At 35.1% G+C, this 22,054-nt stretch overlaps 2 protein-coding genes and 2 long non-coding RNA genes across 8 annotated transcripts; 2 read left to right on the forward strand and 2 right to left on the reverse strand.

The window, feature by feature from the left end:
* Positions 1 to 3,331: 3,331 nt before the first annotated feature.
* On the forward strand, positions 3,332 to 9,104 carry LOC113741227 (uncharacterized). 3 transcript variants are annotated; one of them, XR_011815320.1, is made up of 7 exons: positions 3,333 to 5,171; positions 5,357 to 5,414; positions 5,696 to 5,823; positions 6,469 to 6,645; positions 7,078 to 7,173; positions 7,252 to 7,390; positions 8,515 to 9,104. It is a non-coding gene; the product is annotated as an uncharacterized lncRNA (long non-coding RNA). The 3 variants fall into 3 exon arrangements; XR_011815321.1 differs by having other exon boundaries at positions 3,332 to 5,414; positions 7,272 to 7,390; XR_011815319.1 differs by having other exon boundaries at positions 3,337 to 5,414.
* On the reverse strand, positions 7,976 to 11,669 carry LOC140007860 (uncharacterized). The gene is made up of 3 exons (XR_011815322.1): positions 11,288 to 11,669; positions 9,856 to 10,136; positions 7,976 to 8,967 (listed from the first exon to the last, which is right to left on the reverse strand). It is a non-coding gene; the product is annotated as an uncharacterized lncRNA (long non-coding RNA).
* Positions 11,670 to 13,722: 2,053 nt separating this feature from the next.
* On the reverse strand, positions 13,723 to 14,064 carry LOC113687806 (calcium-binding protein KRP1). Its single transcript, XM_027205328.2, has one exon. The coding sequence runs from the start codon at positions 14,062 to 14,064 to the stop codon at positions 13,723 to 13,725; it is 342 nt and encodes a 113-aa protein (XP_027061129.2).
* A 4,031-nt stretch (positions 14,065 to 18,095) lies between these two features.
* Positions 18,096 to 22,015, forward strand: LOC140007861 (G-type lectin S-receptor-like serine/threonine-protein kinase At4g27290). Of its 3 annotated transcripts, XM_072051380.1 has the most exons (8): positions 18,476 to 18,602; positions 18,694 to 19,775; positions 20,055 to 20,180; positions 20,356 to 20,480; positions 20,548 to 20,758; positions 20,859 to 21,096; positions 21,174 to 21,324; positions 21,422 to 22,015. In XM_072051380.1, the coding sequence occupies exons 2-8, from the start codon at positions 18,950 to 18,952 to the stop codon at positions 21,728 to 21,730; spliced, it is 1,986 nt and encodes a 661-aa protein (XP_071907481.1). In that variant the 5' UTR covers positions 18,476 to 18,602; positions 18,694 to 18,949; the 3' UTR covers positions 21,731 to 22,015. The 3 variants fall into 3 exon arrangements, with proteins under 3 accessions (XP_071907480.1, XP_071907479.1, XP_071907481.1); XM_072051378.1 differs by having other exon boundaries at positions 18,098 to 19,775; XM_072051379.1 differs by lacking the exon at positions 20,055 to 20,180 and having other exon boundaries at positions 18,096 to 19,775.
* Positions 22,016 to 22,054: the final 39 nt, after the last annotated feature.

The raw sequence follows: 22,054 nt of genomic DNA on the forward strand, positions 1-22,054 counted from the left end.
AAAAAAAAAATTACTGTAGTATTAGTGTGTAAAAAGTTAATCCAAATAATATCCCATATGTTTTTGGCAACAAAATTCAATCAATTTAACTAGTAATACTGTAGTAGGCTGCTACTTAGTAGTCAACAGTTAACTAATCACTCATTGCTAATAGTATTTAGTATTATGTATATACATACACACTATTATATTAGAAAAGGTTCAAAAATTTGGCAGGTAATCAATAATTTGGTAATATATTTTTAGTATCTATTCTCAAACTATTTTATCAAAAATTATAATTGGATATATTTTGATTTTTACCGAATTCCATTTTTATCAAAATCTGAAATCCAATCTAAATTGAATCAACCGAATTTTCAAAATTTTTCCCAAAGTTTGAACACCCCCTAGATAGGAGCTACTATTTTAGGGACATGAAACTGAAAGCCAACAACGACTGCTCCACTTATTTTCAAGACAATTAATAAATTTTTTTGGATTAAAAAAATAGTCGGGTGATTTTGACTCCAAGACAACGGGTGAAAGTAGTTCTCCAAGCTCACGGCACACTAACGAGAATATTTACAAATTATTCACGAAAGACAATAATTAATTATCCGATTCTAAAAATTACAAAAGGGACATTGCAAATTGCACGCCCATGAAATGTAATATTGCTTTTGGGATTTAATTTTAAATCTCACAGTCTAGCAGACCAACATTTCTGAAATGTAATTATCAAGTCGGAGAAAATGAATAAAAGAAAATCAGCATATTCTTTGTTTGAAGTAAATTTTCAACGTTGGGAAGGAGAAGACTTTTGTGGTTAGTTCGTCGTGTGACGTGTGATTCATTTCGCACAATTTCTGTGAGGCTAAAATTGCATTTGCTTAGCGACCAAGCGTTTCGTTTCGTCTCCATCTACGTGAATAGTATATTATTAAAAATAATAGAAACTAAACTACGCTATTTTATTTGAAGATTAGAGTTAAGTTTTTGTCGTGCATTCATTCTCTTTCTCTTTTTATATATATATATTTATACGCGTCAAAATTATTTGTGCTGTGCCTGCATGTGTTCCCTTTTTTTTTTATATACATATATCTTTGTGCTAGTAAAAGAGTATTCTAAAAAAGTTGGAAAAAAGAAAAGGATCGGCTCTTTCATTTTCACAGACTTTGAGGGGATTTGAAAATTCCCCGCGACCAAGTGCTCTTCTTTCTTTTTTTTTTTTTCGTCGACACGGGAGCGTTCGAATCAATTTTTACGAGATTCAATTAATCTCCTGCGATTCAAACCTGGCACAACCAAGTGCTCCTCTTCGTTGAGGGAAAAAATTAATAAACAAAAAAAATTAGAATAAAAATAGTTTCCGTGTTTATAGGGGGATTCATTATTCATCGGCGGCCATTGCAAGTCGCGTGGTCGGAAAATAATTGGTACATTTAAAAATAGTGGTAGTAGTGCAATATTTTTTGACCCGAAATTCGAGGTGGTTATTAGGTCGCTAATGGTGTGTGTGGTGTGATGACCACAAAATGATTCGAGATTCGGGGATGGGTGCCGACATGGCAGGCCATGATCCACATAAGGGTTTGGTCCACGTGACACCCTATGGTCCCTCCCTTGCTGACTTGGAGCTTCTTCAATTGCAATCCCCCACCAGCCATGAATCATGATGATTGTCGCTGCCTTGGGTGTTCCAACATCGGATGTGGTGTTGTTTAATCAAGCATATCTTTTTAGATTACCTTTGAATATATTTTTTAATCTTGTTGTATGAGAAACTTTTTCCCTTTTTAAGCTAAAAAAAAAATATTCCTCGCGGATTTTTTTCTTTTTCTTTTTTAAATAATGGTAGAATGTGAATGATCAATAATAATAAAAAAAAAAGCCTAGGGAATATGTTAGAGCATCAATTGTATGTGCACTCATTTGATGCACGCTTATGAACATGTTACACGGACATTTTGTTAGCTCATTCAGATTCGACTAAAGTAAACCAAATTCAAGTTTCTTTAACCACTAGGATGGCTCCAATAGTCGAGGAGAACTATTAAAATCTTTTCTACTATTAGATTCAGGGTTCAAATATTGTGTCCGATAGTTTAGAGTAAAAAGGATAAGGAAAAAAAATTTCAAGTTTCTTCAAAATTTTATTATGATTTGTTTTGATAAGTCGGCCATTACTAGAAGGGATTTAAATCCTGATTTGAGCTATAAGTTAGGTACTTGAAATCCTGCACTTACCATTAGAAAACAAAAAAAAAAAAATTAAGGAAGAAATTTGCTCGTACGGTATAGTATGCTATCCCATAGTTGAAGAACGTTTGCGGTAAAAGATGATTCCATGTAAGAATATATTTTTGACAAAAAAAAATGTAAAAATATATGAGAAATGATTGAATTGAGTGATAAGAGTAGAGAAATTGTAATTAGAAGATTATGAATTTAAAACTTTCCACTTATATATAAAAAAAAAGTAAGAAAATATGAATATGTGGTACCATATATGCCATTGCCATCTCATAATTGAAGGACGTTTTGCGGTGAAGGGTGATGAAATGTGGGAGAAGGGAAACCCGCGTGAAGACGGTGGGAGCGGATTCCTTGCTGAGCTAATAAAGAACTCTGGTGTGGCTGACATGGAAGATCGACCTCCTTGAACAAAGCTGATTTGGCCTGTCTACAGCCTACAATTTGATTTTCTGTGGGCAGCGGAGAGGGCAGACTTCTGCAAAATAATATCTGTGGGCAATGACAGGGTGGGGGCCCGAAGTTGAGGATAGGGGCTGGTTTGGTTCTTTGCATCAGGACTTGAAAACAAAGGGACGAAGAACTGAACCACACGTCTCATTGGGAGTTTGTTTGTTGGGAGGGAGGCGCTGACGTCCAATGGCAATGGGGATTATGGGCTCTGAGGCCCACATGAAAACTTGGATTTATACGCGGAACAGGACAATTAGTCCCAAGACTTTTGAAGACCGTGAGCGAAGCCAAACTCGTTCGAACCCAGTTGAAGGCTGTTAACAAAGTTAACGCGGTGATCATAAGTGTATTTCAACAAATGCACGCAAAATATGCAAAGATATCATGAAAAGCCTCATGATAAAACCAATGTCAAATGACAGCCAGTAACTAATTACACAAATATACCATTTTTGGAAAGAAGCCTCTTGATAAAAACACTATTCAGATTAAAATCTGAAATTACGGCATTTTTCTTTAAATTTTTTTTTTTTTTGTCTAAATAGATATTTTAAATCTTAAAAGCAGAAGGGGAAAAGAAGATGAATTAAAAATCAAATCAGGAAGCTCACAGCAAGCATTCCTACGAACTAAATAGGGTCTTATGGACTGTTCTATCATTCCTTCGATATATATCTTCTTATTACTGTAGCAGGCTCTCTTTTTGACAAGTGACTTGCTACTTATTTGACACTTGGTTGGATTTTTTGATGAGGGGAACAATGGACCAAAAATATACAAGAAACCAACGGAACCAGCAAGACATTACATTGCCCATTACATTGCAATAGAATCAGCGGGACCCGTTACATTGCAATAGAACCAATGGAACCTCTATTATATGGCCCATTTCATTGCAGACACTTAAGACAAACAAGAAACCAACGGAACGGAGTATCTTTTCTTTTCTTCTTCTTCGGGTGAAAGTACCAGCAAGGACTCTTCCCATCCTGTAGCAGAGATGGTTCCTTCACATGTTTATTGTACTTGGAAGCATGGAAGGGCCTTTATTCCTCAGAGATTAGGTGTCTTCTTTTTCTCCAAAATTCAGGGATTTTTCCCCATGAAAGTGCCCAGCCGTTTGATTTCATTCATTTGTACTGGAATTAGTTTTGTAGCCATCCAATTTTCCCATGAACACCATAATTCTAAATCATATTTTTCAGAGATTTGATGTGATAGAAATTAAGTAAGTAGTAATTTAGGTTTTTAGGTTTTAAAAAGGAAAAGAAAAGGAAGTGCCCATATAAAGGATGATATTTCTTTCTCCGAAGACTTTGCATTTGGAATGGAGTTTCTTCTGCCTCTAGCTTTGGTAAGGATCCTTTTCATTTGTAAATTAGATTCTATCTTTTTTTCCTAAATATATGTAGTCATATGTGGTAGAGATATTAAAATTAGTAGATCTTGGCTAAACGTTTCTCTTGGTTTATTCATGTAAAAATTTCGGTAAATATTACATATTAGAATAAGATATTAATCGGTTTATTAAATCATATTGTGATCTGAAAACTTTTTGTTAAATCATGTTGTGACCATCCGAAAGAAATTGAAACATTTTATGTAAATTTTTAGGGTACATTAAATCTATAAATCAAAAGCCAACTCCAAAGCCTTAATTATGATCCCTTTTACTTCTCTCTCTTCGAACAACCAATGAGCCTACCTCAATCAACAATCACTGAACTTTTGCCATACTCCACTGCGAAAAATTTGGATTTAGAACAATTCAATCTAATACTTCACTTAATCAGGTTTATTCTTTTTTTTTTTCCTATTTAATTTGCATTGCTTGCATTCTTTTTTGCTCCTTTTGCAGTTGTGTTTGGATTAGCTGCTCAATTAGCTTTCTGAGTTTTCATTTTCGGTCAATTTAGAAGCTACTCCTTTTACATGAAGAGTAAAAGCCTTCACATGATGCTTTGCATAGCTTGGTTCCTCTAGTTACTATAAGATAAGCAAAAGGGCAATGTTACTGTAGCAACTCCTCTTGCTGACACGTGGCACATTGGATAAATTTTCTTTTGCTTTGTCGGTGGACTTTACATTGTCTACTTTTCCCAAACTACCATGTTGGTGTTAGAAGAACAGGTTCTTAAGACTTCTTCTAGCATACTGAGCCATGTGGATGACTCCGGGGAGGGAATCTACCGGGGAGAAATTTTTTTTCGTTTATGGCCTCAGAATGTTGACTATTTCTTCGAACAGTATACTACTATTGAGGCCATTTGTGTCTTTTTATGTAAAATTACTACTTTGTCCAATGAGAAAAAATGGCTCTCAAAACAATAGCTAACTATTTAAGGCTGTTTGTGACTTTTTGCCTACCATTCTTCTCCTATCTTTGGCTGTGTTTTCCATTCTTTCCTTTGTACGTCAAACACAATCAAGAATAGCAGTTGAACTGCTTCTATGCATGGTCAGAAAAAGCAAAGAAACAAGTAAGCTTCTTCCTTTCTTCGTATCTTTTTTTCACCAAATCCTTCTCATTCTCCACTGTAGAATACACATGGCTAACCTATTAGTATTAATTATTGCCATGAAAACCACCAACTGTTTCATAGATTGAGTCTATTTTTTGGCACTTTTTCTCCTTTGTTACATTTTGTGACATTGCGTACAATAGAGGAGAAGAAAAGAGAACTCAAACAAGAAAGAGTTCTGGAGAAAGGGTTACAGGAAAAGTAAGAATTTATTTCTTTTCCCTTTTGGTTCTGAATTTTATTTTTGCCTTTTAGATCTTTATTAGATGATATTCTAACTTTAGTACAAAAATTTCCTTTTTCTTCTTTTCTGCTAAATGTGAATATATGTGTCAATGAATTTTTTCTTCATTTTGTTTTTTTCCTTTTTAAAATTTTTTTATCAGATGTTCTTCATTTTGTTTTTTCTTTTTCTCTTATTTTTTTTATTAGATGATGTTCTGATATCCGAGATTTTTTTTTTGTTGTAATGATTTATCTAGCAAACATAGCTATTCAAACAAGTCAAGATTTTGTGAAATCTCAGAGACCAATGGCCATCAAGTGTTTGATAAAATGTCTGTGTGAAACTTGGGATAGCAGAGAAAACACGGAGAGAATGATTACACAGGTAAATTCTACTCCAGTCTATATAATTTTTTTCTCTACGGTCAATTCCTTCTATGTTTTTTAGGGCACTTTATCTTTCCTTTTCAACGTTTTTTTTAGGGCACAAATTATCCTATCAAGAAGTTAATTATTAGTAGATTAGTAGTTGGAAACATTGGTTTACAGTTTTTTGTGCTGTAGAAGTTGCTGATTCAAGTATGTCTTACACTTCATCTTCATATAATAATTTAAAAAACTTCTGGTTACCTTTTGTCCAGGTAAAAAGCTACCACATAAATTCTGATGGTGCCGATGTAATATAGCATACGATTGAGAATTTCGAACTATAGAAGTCGAAATTTTGTATTGTTAGTTTGTAATCCTTACACATATCTTAGATATATCATATGTATTGTATTCCAAAGTTTAATATAAAATTTCTAAGATACATCATATGTATCTTGGATATATCATATGCACATATCTGAGAAATTTTGTATTGTTAGTTTCTTATCTCTGCACATATTGGTGTACTTAAAGAGTTTAATTTCAAGGAACAAAGGGAACTTTGTTGACACCATTAACGGTGATTCTAGCAAGTGAATTTATTCTGGGAATGATGGATCTGAGATGAACTTGGCTAATGCGGTGGCTTATTTTTTCTTAGGAGTGCTAATGGGCTTGTCAAGAGTATTGGAGCTGCTGGAGTTGAAAGCAGAAGTCAGCAAACTTTTGTGGGTTCTGGGGTTGGAAAAGAAATTATCCCTCAGTCATCTAAGCCAGCTCAAGAGAAGAAGCCCCAGGTTTCTACTGCTAATGGTTATGCTACAGCCCCTGCTGCTAAGTAAATTTTTCTCCTTTCCTCTGCTGCTTAACATCATAGGAAATAAATAAACTCTTAAATTTTTGTTAATTTCCAGTTCACTGTGTTTTGTTGGAGTAACAAAATAGAAAGGTTTATGTATTGTTGATAACAAGAGCCTAAGAGGCAAAATTGCTAAAATGATAACTAGAACCACTGTTGTCTAATTAATTTGTTTAATAATCTTATTTCATTATTTAAATGATAGTCTTTATGAACTTATTATGATTCAAATTGAAATTCATATTCTTATGGTGAAGGCTTGAACTTAATAGTACCCTATAATAACATCCATTGCTTTAAAGACATAGAACTTGCATGTTTAACCATGGCTTTGGTACATTTTGACTTAAGAATTCTGAGTTTCAATTTAGTTTTCCTAAAAATGTCAAGTTTTGGCTGATTTTTTCTCAGAAACTTTTGGCTTAAGACCAAAAAATCTATCCATATTGAGATAGAATGTACCATTAGATGCCTATCATGCAAGGAAGAAACTGGTGTTGAAGCGAGGTAAATGTTATTATTTACTTTTCTAATGCTAGAATTAGTAAATCATTTACAACAATTATAACTTCTAATTTGCTTCAGGTAATGGCAAAATATGATAGGTGTCGCTTGGGATTTGTGATAAATGATGTAACAAGATCTTTACATGCTGCACTTTTCAGTCCATATGCTTAGAAATTGTTATCATATACCGCTCTTCATCTAGCCAGCTGATGACCAAGTAAGTTCAACTCCATGAGCTATAACTTTATGAGTTATTGCATAATGATGAGTGCAACTTGATAAATGCGCTTAAATGTTCTTAGAAGAACAATTGTAGAAAAGGATTGAAATAATATACTAAAAAGTCATATTTTTCCTTAAAGAATTAATGAGGCATTGTTCAACTTATTTGATCCATTTATAGCTTTAAGTTTTGCTTATTGGATTAATTACTTTGTATGACATTTTATCATAAGTTTACCCTTACAAATTCACGTATAACTTTTGATATTGACTCTTGAGATATCCTAAAGCCTTATAAGAGCATTATTTTGATCAGTTGGAAATAATTGAAAAAGATAAGCTATCTTATGGCGTAGGCATAAGTGACTTATAAATTTCTACTATTTGGTTTTTGAATGAGGCTGCCATAAAAAAAAATGACTCTGTATGCTTTAATAAGTTATTTATATATAACGTATCTGCTTATCTGTTAAAATTTTAGAATGCTGCCTTAGTTTTGGATTGTAAAAAGCTATATTGTTTTGCAGTTGGAAATTGCATAGTCAACATGTAATTGTTGATTAAATATTTCAAACAAATATTTCGAACAAAGTTCACTAATGAAATTAAGGATGTTACAGATTTTGCTAAACTAGCCTCTCATGTTGAGGCGGTTACAATGATTTTTTCATCTATGCTTTTAATCTGGAAAATTCAAGGACAAAAGGATAGCGAAGAACAATACTATCAAAGCATACACTACTGAGGTTGGAGGTCAAATTTCGATAGTAATCCCAAATGAATATCACAAAAGATGTTCCCAAATTTCATATCAATGCTCAAGATCCTTTATGATGGCGTTCTTATAAAGAACTTGATGGAGTAAATACAAGTTAGCAATCTAATTAGTGGGCAGTCAGTATTTCAATTTATAATTGTCTAGGATATAACATTACTAAAAAGTTTATGATAGCCTACTGAATTACTTGACAGTGGGAAGGTAGAAAAGATGTTAATATTGAACCAGTGCTCAGTTTTCAAACTCTGTTATTTTACTCAAATGATGAATTTGTATGCTTAATTCTTCTTTCTCCCTTTGATTAATCTTCTAACTTCCTTTAAACAATTTTCTTCTTACAGATTCGGATGATTGCAGCTCTCAGCTCTATTAGTTTTTAGCATATATAATGGAACCAATCATTATAGCATTTTTTTTCCTTTTTGGCTTTGGATTCTTGAAGAAATTACTGTTGAGATTTTAAGTAGGATATAAATTATGTCAATATCTTTGAAACTACAAAATTGAAATACAATTCTAGACTTTTACCTAAATGAAAAATGTATTTATGAACTATATTATGATCTATTAATTTTTAATCCAAAATTTAAGAGATCATGATACACAGAAAATGGTACATTAAAAGTTAGACAATTGAACTAACATTGCCACTTAATATATTCCAAGGAAAGAGACTCCTGTGCTTTCTTAAGAAAGCAACTCCAAGAGAAAAAGCAATTAAAGGAACAGCTTTTACCATTATCACAAGCTATGAAGTTAAACACGTCCCAGCTGGCCAGCAGACTCAAATGAACCTTCACAATAATTATGCATATAATTAGTTTCCAACGATGTAATGCTTATGTGCTTCAGAACTGAACTACTTGTGTTTTAATTTAATTATCTTGTATCTATTTATCATTTGTGTTAATTTGACTTAGCTATTTTGACTTGCTCCCTGCGTATGTTTTAATTCTATTATCTTGTATTTGTCTATCCTTTGTGTTAATGTACTTCAATTTAATCTCTTTTACCTTGAAAAGCAAATTTATTGATAAGTTATAAATCCAATTCATATATAGATGTCCCTCTATCAAACACGAAAAACTTCTGCAAAAATGCTAACCATTATTAATTCTACTGTTTTTCAATTTCTCTGCGTATATTTGCTGAACAAATTATACATATAATTTTAAAACAAAAAGTACATAAGTATATTATTAATTTGTACTTGAATTAAATTTGTTAAATGAAAAATGTAGACACTAATAAATCCAGTGACAATGACAAAAAAAAATATATTTGAAAGCTATCATTCAAAGAGGAAAAAAAAAGCATCTTAATGAAATGTAATAAAGACATATATTTTCTCATCAAATTTGCAAGCTATACTTGGTGGTAATTTCAGTTAGCATTAATGACTTATATTTTAACTAAATATTAATGTATTAATGACTTAAAAGAAAATTGACAAAAAAAATGACAAAGTTCATTTGTTCAACCGATAATCCAATTCCTCTCCATTTCAATAATATACATACTTTACGTATATTTTCAAACATGACACTCTACTGACAAACATTCTATCAAATTTTGCTAACCTTTAACGTTTCAAGGTGGGCCAACACTTACTAATATATATATATACATACATACGCATATACACGTGCGCGCACACACATCGTACTAGACAAGTCGTTCACCTTTTGCAAAAGAGACGTACAGTGGTTGGGCCGTGTTTTGATGGTTCAAGCAACCAGATAAATTTCTGAGGACATTTGAGGATGTTGGGCCGACCAAAAGGATCAAGTCCTAACGATGCAGCTCAACTGTCGGTAAAGGATAGGATTGATCCAGTACATCGAGATGGACCGTACAGGATTCAACGGTTGAGCTTTAAAGTATGACAAGTCGTGTCAATAGGCGGCCCCGGTTTGATGGCTCTATCAACATTTGACAAACCGGAACGAGAATGAAGATCTGTCTAAATCAAGCAATCCATTATTTGGTGAAGATGTTTGTTTTTTGTTAAGAAAAAATTAAAAAAGAGAAGAGAATATAAATGAAAATGAAGAGGTTGTTCAAGAGAGAAGTAGAATTTAATGAGGTAGAGTTGCATCAGGTTTAATTCCACTTTTGCACCTCTCAACTTGTACACTTTCCTCACTTCACACCTCCAATTCTAAGTTTGGACACATTGCACCCTCGACTATCAAATCCATCCCATTTTTCAATTCAATTGATAACTCTCTGTCACCAAAATTAACAAAAAAAAAAAAAAAAGACTCCTCACCCCACATGCCAGTGAGACTTTTATATCCGAAAATCCATGGAAATTTTGAGGAGGGAAGTCAACGAATTTACTTTTATGGTCCATAAAGAAATATATAGTGCTTTGATAAAGCAAAAGAAAGACTAAAAAGAGAAAAAACAAGAAACTTAGGACTTCCGCCGTAGCACTTGAGATGTGTTGCTTTGTTTGGACTGTGAATTATTTGTCAAATTATATCTGGTTATGTCATCATTACAATTTTCAACGCACTTTTTTATCTTCTCAATTACCTTTTTATCTCACGTACATCACATCACAAAAAATGCTACAGTAAAAATATCTCAAATAATTCACAATCCAAACAAACCATAGAAAAGAATCAGAGCGTTTGATTCAAAACAGAAAAGGTAACTGCACTTTGGCCTGAGAATCCTAATTTATACTTGCACCAAGTATTGCTCCTTTGGATACTATAGTCACAGATTCAAAGGAGCCGTAGTTTAGCTTCAGTATGGTACTACTAGAATGCTAGCAGCAGCCTGGTGTTCGTTTAAACACGTTTATCATTTATCAATGTATAATATTCGCTTATGGGACCAGAATGTATCCACCATTAAAGGCAGCACTGGCCCCTGCTGCTACTAAATTCAACGACCTACCGCTACTAAATTCATCAAGTATACAGACAGATCAAAAGAAAGAAAAGAACAGCACAGTAGCAACAACAACTCGCACACGCTGCAATCAAGCGAAAAGATCGCACCTTTCACATATCCCATTGCATTCTCTTACAGTAACGCCCCAATTACATGCACAGATAACTGTACAACTAATTATTTAAGTTGAAAACGGCAGATCCTTACCTGAAGAAAATTTTCCCATTCCCCCTTTTTCTGCTCACGGCTTTTGATGTACCATTGTTGAAAACTTGCAGGCTTTAGCCTTCTTTGGACAGCCGCACTTTACCGAATTCAAGATCGATTTCCCAGCTTTTATCTCTCTACCACTCCAAGTGTCTGTAGGAACCCCCCACCCCTTTTCATTTTTTGAGTGTTGAGAAGTGAATTATAATAGGACGGGTAAAGTGATTTTTATTATGATATTTTGTCTTGTAGTTGTGAATTTTCATTGTTTTTTTTACCTCTTGCATTTTGGCAGAGAGTCGTGTAAAGGGCACGTTGGGGCCACGGTCATTTTCTGCGTTAATCTTGGTGACGGAGCTATCAATTGGACTGAAATGGGATGGATTCGATAATTGAGGATGCAATGTGGACAGAATTAGAACTAGGGGCGCAAAGTGAGAAAAGTGTAAAGTTGGGGAGTGCACAGCGGAATTAAATCCAAGGCCAATGCATGGATAATCCTTTAATTCTGCATAACAAATTACAAGTAATTAGTTAATAATCCTGACAACTCTCAAACTTATAGTGAGGTCACCGTTCACTACATTTTCCTCGATGTGTGGATTGATGTCTAATGATTAACCCCCGACACTTAATCAACGAAATCCAATTAGAAGGATAGGACAAGATCAATAATGCCAAACCCAAAAAAAAAAAAAAAAAAAAATCAATAATCCAAAGGAACAAAAGCAAAACGACTAATGCGATCCCACAAAAATCTTCATATGCTGAAATTACGATGTCTGCTTCTTCAGGTTCTATTGTTAGATCATTCATCAAACTCAATGATTGCCTTTTTTTTTTTTTTTTTTTTTTTAATAATTCATAGCTATCCGTTTTTGCTTATTTTCTTCTCTTGCCTTCTCAGTGGTTAATTGAATCTCAACCAAGCAAGCATTGGGATGGAATCTGGATGACGGATGGTTGGCCCCTACCTAGTAGGCTAGTACTGAGTAGTCGAGTGACACATAGGCTTGTAATGTCCTATTAGGCTTGTAACGTCTTGTTGAGGTGGAATACAAATGGCCCCCCCGCATTATGATTCTGGCCTTCTCCACAAGAGAGTTTTCTAAATTCTACTCATTATCCTTTTACGGATATGCGTTGCCAATTCTCGCCGTACCACGAATTTCTTCTGGTTTCATTTTCTGACCCCACGTGCCCTATTTACACGGGAGATAAACAGCTAAATGTATCGACTATTTGTTTGGAGAAATAAGGTGCATAGTTAGCTAAGAAAATTTTGGATGATCAAGTCACACGTATTATATATTTATATATATATATATATATATATATTAAAAATTAAATTTTGCGTGATTTGGACTTCGCCGTTACAGGTTAAGGTATGATTCGGAATCATAGATCGCTTATGAAGGTCTTATAGATTTTTTTTGTTAATAGAGATCTCATATCGATTTAGACACGTGGCCTTTTTTTATATAGAAATGATCCGAGATTTAAACATATGAACTTTTGCGAGCAAATGATTTATACTTTAACACGTTTGAAAATAATAATAATATTTGTTACTGCATATAACAGCTTAGAGCAAGCGGTCTAAACCTTACCAGATGAGACTCAGAGTAAATCCTGCATATGGTTACGACAACCGAGTGGCGTGATGGAGTAGAAAAATTGCCCTTTGAGTTCATTAGGCCTAATTAAATTGATTGAAAAGTTGACGCATAAGTTGACAATGCACCAGACAACAGACAAGCAGCATCAACCATAGAGAGATCAGATCAGTTGACAATCTCTTGAGGACGAAAGTTGGACCACTAATAAATGGACTCAGGATTCAACTGGAGATTTTGGGACATTACACATTAATAATTCGGAGCAGTGGATTCCTGTATTCTACACTTCGAAATTATGGTGTTTGCTCTTTGGGGTAATGTTGGTTGAGACAGGTTTCCATATCCGTAGTATCGGCACCCATCTCTTCCGCACTTATTTTTATCTGATCTGATCAGTTGAATTCCATCAGATTGCATGCATCAATTTCGCTGATGACTTGCTAACAGCCAAGTTCATAACGAATAAAAACCAAAACTTTACCAGGAACAGAAATCTCTCTCTCTCTCTCTCTTTTTTGGTGTAAAATAAAACTGGCTGATAATAGAGTGGTTCTTTACCACACACAGTATCCAAATTTTGTCAAGCTTTAAGCTAACTTGAATCACTGGTCAGTACATGGTGGTCGTATGAAGAGAGAAGTCTTAAGCTTCTTCGCCGTCAAGAGTATTAAAATCAAGATAACATCATTTATTTATTTCTTTTATTAGATGAAGCAACGCGTGCATCTAACTCAATACCAAATCATCAAGCAATGTTCAAAGTGTAAAACCTCAAAAAGACGCTAAACATAGCATGGCACGATCAAAAAAGTTGCTTCACATATCCATCTCTTCCATCCAACGCTTGGATCCATCCATTAAGCCCGGACTCAATCTGAACATGAGAATGCAAAACTCCATCTGGTTTAGAGCTCCGTCTCCATCCATGTCTCCTTCAGCCAACATGCAGACGATCTCATCATCTCCAAGATCATGCAGGCCAAGAACGAGCGTGTTCTTCTTCAAGCTCTCGAAAGTGATGAGTCCTTTGGTAACATCCATCAACAAGTAGAATCCACTGCACAGCTCCCCCATGAATCCCTCAGAACCTAGTCTTTGAATCATCGATGGGAAGTAATCTTCAAAATCATACAATTCATCAACATCCATGATCGACATTGATTCGTCGTTTGGCTTGAAGAATACAATACCTTGGACTAACTTTTTTTGGAGGGCAAAGGATATTTAATGCTGCATGAGCATGTGGATGTGGTCGGCTCGCTTGGGTTCTTGTTCTTTTGCATCTTTCACTGGGGCTATGTGGTAGCGTTATTTATGCTTGAATAGAAGGATGTTCTCCTTCCACGAAGCTGCATGGGTCTGGGGAATAATTTCGTAAGGTGCCTAAAAGTTCACCCACCACACGTACGTACCTTTTCGCAGTAACATTTTCCGCTGTAGCCAATACCAGTACAGTACTGAGTTTGTTTGGACGATTTATTTGAGATCGTTGCGATAGAACTTTTTGTGATGTGATGTAGTGAGATAAAAAGATGATTGGAATTTGTGAGGCGAATTATTATTATTTTTTTCCAAATTATCTCTATCCAAACCTGGCTGACATTAATTTGGAGCCTCAACAACTTTACTGTTAACCGAATCTCTTGATTTAATCAGTAGTGCTGTTGACATCAATTAAAGCAGTTGGGATGTGAAGAGAAACCTAATCTAGTTTTATGTTTCACCCTTGTGGGGAATTGGATTTCAAATTTCATGATTGTGAGGTTAGCATATATAAATTCTAGATTCAAAATAAAATTTGTTAAAAACTTTTGTAGGGCAAATAGCTTAACATACATAGAAGCTATTGAAATTTGTCAAAATTTTACGGGGAGAAAACTTGAATTACCTTATACAGGATTCTATCCTGTTGAGAATTTGAAGTTTTTTTTTTTTTTTTTTTTATAGATTATTTTGAATAGTTGAAGTTCGTTTAGGCACGTGCTGGATATATGCGCTCATAACAATTTCTAAGCTACTTTAAATCCTTAATTATTGAAAGTGTTTAGAGGTGTATACATCATCTAGTTCTCTCTATCTATATATAATACCAACTACTCCAAATATTTAACCAATGACCAAAGTTCTATGCTAGACTTTTAAGTGTTGCAGATAAATATTAGAAGTGCATAAATCAACACTAATCTCACGAACTAATTTTTATTATGTTTGAATTTCATCCGTCACTTTTTCCTTTTAGAAATCTTTTGGAACGGACCGCTTGTGCACTGCAGTTAGCCGAGCAAGAAATTTCCCTTTGGCAACGCCTTGGATTTATTTCACACACACACACAAAAAAAAAAAAAAAAAAACAAGAACACGTTGGATGCCTTGGAAAACTACAAAAGCAATGTACTTATCACTTACCTGTGCACAATTTTTACGTATAGTAGATTGAGAAATTTCTTTTTGTATAATATAAAATTTGGATAAGTTGGACTCTGATCATTGTTACAGATCAGAACATGTCTCTAGAGCCCTAAGTCGCTTATAAGACACTTATAAATTAATGACCAACATAGTCATCACATTTGATAATGGCAAGAAAATTTCTTTTCCAAGTAAATTAGCTACCACAAATTGTAAACTTCTTGTTATTCGACTTCACTTTTTGCAATAATTATATGAAATAAGTCAATGAAAAAAAATAAAAAAATTGATGATCATCCTTCCAAAGTCCAACCACTCACCACCACCACCCCAAAAAAAAAAAAAAAAGCGAGAGAAAACGATAAAGGTCAAAGAGAGAAAGGACAAAAGAAAATTCATGGTAAATTTTTAGTTTAAGAATGATTGCTCTTGCCAACTGAATCATCTCTGTGGAACTTGGAGAGATGTCATATGACTATCCTTCCCAAGAATCTAGATCATTTTTTGCCTAAGGCCTCCACTAACCCGATGATATATAGGAAAAACCTTAATCTTCAGTGTTAAGACCTGATCTTGTGAAACACGATGGCACGTCTTAGACGTCGGGCATGCTGATTGAAAGTAAAGAAAAATCATAGTCTTTGGAGTCCAAATAATGCCCATCACTCCGCAACTTTCATTTTTATTTCGTTTCACCTAAAAAAAAAAGAAAGAAAAATAGTAGTCCATTTCAGAGACTCAATAATTGTAGTAGTTTCAAAATTTCAGAAAGAAAATAAAAAAAAAGGGTCAGTTTTCCAGTTGAAAGCGAAGATGGACTATTTAACTTTTAATTGCTCCCCCTTTTCCATCGTCGGTCATTTTGAAGTTGACACGTCGCCTGATTTATCAATTACGGTATTCCAGAATGTGGGACATTTGAGTAGGACGAGATTCCAACCCCTAATAGTAGTTAATAAGGGCGTCCAATTTCTTGGCACGGGTGAAGTCGACTCCATAACCACTAGCCGGCTACCACCCATTCCTTAAAAGATTGGTGAGGTGGGAAATTAAGGATTCAAATTTTACTTTTCACTAATTGTCACAATTTGTGATTTTTTAAAAAATTCATATGGATGTATAGTGCGCCCGTTTAGTCTGATGATGGTTTAGTCCTGTCGGTCCTCATTGGCCTAGTTGAGCCCTTCCTCTTAAAAAAGACTAGAGTAGGTGTAGAGTAAATTAATACCGATTGTCCAAAAAAAAGGGAAAAAAAAAGTGAAGTCGACTCCATAAAGTTCATTTCTAATCCATAAAGTTTCGACCTAAAAATTTCTACTAAACTGGTTAAAAAGGTAGGACAATTTGAACCGGACACTAAAAATTTGCTTAAGTTTAAAAATTTTTTAACTTCAAGAAAATGAAGAGAGTAGACCATATTGTGGAAAGTTAGCATGACAATCGAAATGGTTGCAGTGCTTAATCAGGACTTAAAAAAAAATACTTTTCTTTAAATTTCCTGAACGACTTTTTATATAGCCTCGTTAGAGTGTAAGCATTCCAGTGACCTAAGCGAAAATGATGTGGAAATCTTCTCGCCATAAAATTTAGAACAGTTTGGAGGGCAAAAAAAAAAAAAAAAAAAAAAAAAGAAGAAGAAGAAGAAGACAGCTCAATGTTATTAGTCCCTTGATCTTGTATCCTGCTTTTCTGATATAGAGCTCACGTATCTTATCGTTAAGTTAATTAGTTTTTTTTTTTTTTTTTAAAGCAGAATTCTTTCTGTCTTTTTAGTGTATGAATCTTTGCTACAGGTTAAAAACTTTAAAGGAAGGTTATCATTGTAGGTCGGCATGATCATATGCTCTCGATAAAAAAACAAATAGGAACAGGAAAAAATTTTACAGGCGGGTCACACTTCACGGGCAAATGTCTTACTCGAACCATCCTTTTCTTGAATCTTTCCCATTCATGAGGAAATTTCGATGCAGCTTCCCATCTCGTTTTGAACCAGTTCCATGAAGAACCAGCAGGCGCGGGTTCAAATCCATACGCAGTATACTTGATAGTAATATACGAGGATTTTTGTTACTTTGTTGTGTCGTTTAAGATTATAACAAAGATTCACAAAAAAGGTGTCTACAAATCAACGGCTGAAAATACCTAAAAATTAGACAGAGATAATGAAATAGAATCATATTATGTGGATCAATCTTTTCCATGCATAAACAGTATAATGGATTTGAATGAATGCTACGTCATGTTAGTTTGAATTTTAACTCCATATTCTGCACATGTGACATGTATCGAGTAGAAAAGATTTATCCTAATAGTATACTACTTGAAAAGAACTAGTATTAGATAAGTGTGTCTTGTAATTTTTTCAAAGTCACAAATGGAACTGAAATTCGCATTTAGATTGTCACAAAAATTGACATCTTAAAAAGCCAATCTAAGAAGATAAAATACTCAGGTTCAGTCAATAAGAAAAATGAGGAAGACTGTTTGGGTCATATCAATTGCCGCAAATTTGGCAAACGGAGCTATGTGAATCGATTCTGACTGGTTTAACGAGACTAAAAATTTACTGGGTTTAGCTAAGTCAAAAAAAAAAATTTTTTTTTTTCAAAAAAGGTCACATCTAATTGGAGAAATAAAAATGACTTTGAAGTTACATTCAAGCCAAACAAAAGGTTCTCCCAGCAGGCTCAGTCATAAGACATCTCTTTAAGTTTCCAGCGACTCCTGCCCAATGGATGGATGCATCAACCTTAAAAATTCAAAGTAAACGCCAATGCTCTAACTAGTAATTCAAGAAGACTTAATAATGACAAATTAATTGCTATAGGACCTATTTATTCAGCATTTCCAGGGATTAAAAATTGCATGCGAACTCTTCTTGAATCTGGAATTGACCATGTCATATCCTCATGAATGAAAATTATCTAGTTTTCCTCTCAGTCCTGCAATTCATTTCAAATTTGAAAGGCATGGTCCAAAGAAAAAAGTATAGAGTATTATATTCTAGAATAATAATATATGTTTATGGTTGAAAAATCTTTCAGAGGAGCTGATTTTTCCTCTAGAGAAAGATTAGAATAATAAGAGTGCTTTCACAATCTTGAGTTCTTAAACGGAGGCCAGTGGATGGCAGGCTATAAGGAAGTTGCTTAGTTTCCCATTTTGTTCAGACATGTCAATGGAGTCTATATCAAATTCGATGTTTTCTTGCCTCCTGATTTCGTTTCTTTTGATGCAATCCTGCTATGGAACTGATACAATCAGCCAAAACCAAACAATGGCCGACGGTGAGACTCTAGTCTCCACAGGTGAAACTTTTGTGCTGGGCTTCTTTCCTGTCCAAGATTCCACTAACCGGTATCTGGGAATATGGTACAGGAGATCTCCTCAAACGATTGTGTGGGTTGCAAACAGGGTAGCTCCGCTGACAGATTCAAATGGAGTTCTGACAATCAACAGTGATGGAAATCTTGTACTTCTCAATGGAACAAAAAGCATCATCTGGTCATCCAATTCTTCTTCCACAGATGCTCAAACGAACTTGGTTGCACAGCTGTTGGATTCTGGAAACCTGGTTCTCGGAAGAAACGATGATTTCAGTGCAGAAAGATATATCTGGCAGAGCTTTGATTTCATGACTGACACGCTTCTCCCTGGAATGAAGAAAGGAATACGCTTGCAGGCTGGCCAAACTTGGTACTTGACATCATGGAAAAATCAAAGTGATCCTTCTCCTGGAGAATTCACTTACAAGCTTGACAATATTGGGTTGCCTCAATTTGTTCTTCGTCAGGGTTCAGTGAAGAAGTTCCGCTCTGGCCTGTGGAATGTACAGCGATTTAGCGGTTTTTCTGTGATGAACAGCACTGTTATTGCGTGTACTTTTGTTTATGATGATAAAGAAGTGTACTATTCGTACGAATTGAGGTATAGCTCAATACTCTCGAGGCTAACGTTGAATTCATCAGGCATAATTCAGCGGTATGTACTGAATGAAGGAAGTTCTGATTGGTTAATCATGTATACGCTGCCCTATGACATGTGTGGAGAATATGGTAAGTGTGGTCCTAATGGCATTTGCAGGATCAACGGTAACCCAATTTGTCAGTGCTTGGACGGATTTGTTCCCAAATCAAAGGTAGATTGGGATGCATTAAATTGGGCTGGTGGATGCATAAGGAGAACCCCCTTAGATTGCAAGCAAGGAGAAGGTTTTATATGGCTTAGAAATGTGAAATTGCCAGACCTCTTGGACTTTCGTCTGAATCGGAGCATGACCAGTCAGGAATGTAAGAGAGAATGCTTGAAGGATTGTTCTTGTATTGCTTTCACAAACTCAAATATTACCGACGGAGGTAGTGGCTGTCTGATGTGGTTCGGTGACTTGATTGATATTCAGGAGTACCATGGCGAAAACAGCGAGCAAGATATATATCTACGGATGCCAAAATCAGAATTAGGTAAACCATTTGCATAATTTCTTCATATTTGTTCTTTAGCTATTGCAATTTGTAACAATTGAATCATTCATGCTAACAAATTCAATTTACATTTGTTAGTCATATGCATCCTTTGGTTTTCCACATGAAGCCACAGTGATGTTTTCAGTAATTGCTTTTATCAGTTAAAATTTTAACCTGCTAAACAGTAGGGATTCATGTCACTTGTCACTCATCAGCCTTATGAATGCAAACAGTGAAAGTGTTTTCAATGGTAAAAGTGAATTTTTCTCAAGGCAGATGCAATCCAAAATCAGAAGCATAAAAGGGCATTGCTTATTCTAGTGATTCCATTAGTTTCTGGAGGGATGCTTGTCCTTTGCTTTTTCATCTGGTGCATGCTTCAGAGAAGGAAGAAGAAAAGAGGTAACAGAGACTTGTCAGACCTTACCATCCATTTACATTCCAAAGTATCATTCTTTTCATTAGTTCATGTTCTAATTTTGATTTTGTACTCTTAAGTGCAACTCCAATTCTATTGTTAGAGAAAGGTAAAGCCAACAGAAATTATAGTCCACTGACTAGTATCAATTTGTTGTAGGTGTCAAAATAGGCAGTGACGACATAGAATTACCATTGTATCAATTGGAAGCTGTTACCACGGCAACTAAGAGCTTCTCTGTCTCTAATATAATCGGAGAGGGCGGATTTGGACCTGTTTACAAGGTAAACTTGCTTATGTTCTTGATTTACAAAATTGAACGAAATCATACTTTTTATTTGAATATTGTAGGGTCGATTGGAAAATGGAGTAGAAATAGCAGTGAAGCGACACTCACAAACCTCTGGGCAAGGTCTGGGAGAGTTTAAGAATGAAGTTATTTTGATCTCCAGTCTTCAACACCGAAATCTTGTAAGGCTTCTAGGCTGTTGTCTTGATGGAAATGAAAGGATGCTAATCTATGAATACATGCCTAACGGGAGCTTGGACTATTTTATCTTCGGTCTGATTTTCTTTCTCTAATCTTTAGCAGCTAAGATCAATTAAAGGTGGCTTACAAAAATAATCGAGAACCCACTGATAATACCACCTCCTGCCTGCAGATCAGAGTAGAAAAAAGTTGCTTGCTTGGAAAAATCGCTTTGAAATTGCCCTGGGAATATCAAGGGGACTTCTTTATCTTCACCAAGACTCCAGATTAAGAATTATCCATAGGGATCTCAAGGCTAGCAACGTTTTGCTAGATAGTGAGTTGAACCCAAAAATTTCTGACTTCGGCATTGCTAAAAGTTTTGGAGGAGATCAGACAGAAGGCAAGACAAGGACGGTGATAGGAACATAGTAAGCACTGACAACCACTTGCCCTGGATTTGTGAAGTGGCCATTTCTTCTGACTTAAAATCTGATGTTTCGTGCAGTGGCTACATGTCTCCTGAATATGCATTTTCTGGGAAATACTCAGTCAAATCTGACGTATTCAGTCTTGGTGTGCTCTTACTGGAGCTTGTGAGTGGCAGAAGGAACAGAATACTTGACCATTCAGATCAGCATCTGAGTCTTCTGGGGCATGTAATAAAACATGAAGCAATTCTTCTCCCCTTTCACTTAAAACTAAATTTCTTCACCTTAGTAACATGATCAAGCCTAGTATCTTTAATATCTCCAGGCATGGCAATTGTGGAATGAAGATAAGGCCTTGCAATTAATGGATAAGTGCTTGAAGGAATCATCTGTCGAATCCCAAGTGTTGAGATGCATTCAGGTGGGTCTGTTGTGTGTTCAGAAACTTGCAGAGGACAGGCCAACAATGGCAGCAGTCGTTTTCATGTTAAGCAACGAGATTGTGTCGTTACCTCAACCAAAGCATCCTGGTTTCTTCTTAAAAGACAGTTATACGACGGCATCTGAGGCATCAGCTGAGGAAAGATTTCAAACTAAAAACGCGGTGACCATAACCGTTCTAGAAGGAAGATAGAGAAGAGCCTGTTGGACTCGGAAAGCTCCTCGCAGAAGCTGGGGGGCTCATGTTTTTAGGCTGCTTTCAGCCTCCAAACCTCCAGAAAACGCCTTACTGGCCAGCATTTTACCCCGCTGGAAGAGAAAATCCGATTATGCAAAGTCTACGTCAGATGTAGTGGTGATTTCTTAATCCGATTATTCTGATCAATGTAGTGGTGATTTCTTAATTTCAACTTGATAACATGATTTCATAATTGCTGTGACAATATTATGAAATAATACCCTTAACAAATTTAACTGATGGCTGATCGATTTTTGAAGTCTTGTTGGCCGATCAGCA

The sequence above is a fragment of the Coffea arabica genome, chromosome 5c (assembly GCF_036785885.1).
Source record: "Coffea arabica cultivar ET-39 chromosome 5c, Coffea Arabica ET-39 HiFi, whole genome shotgun sequence".
In the NCBI taxonomy this organism is placed as follows: Eukaryota; Viridiplantae; Streptophyta; class Magnoliopsida; order Gentianales; family Rubiaceae; genus Coffea; species Coffea arabica.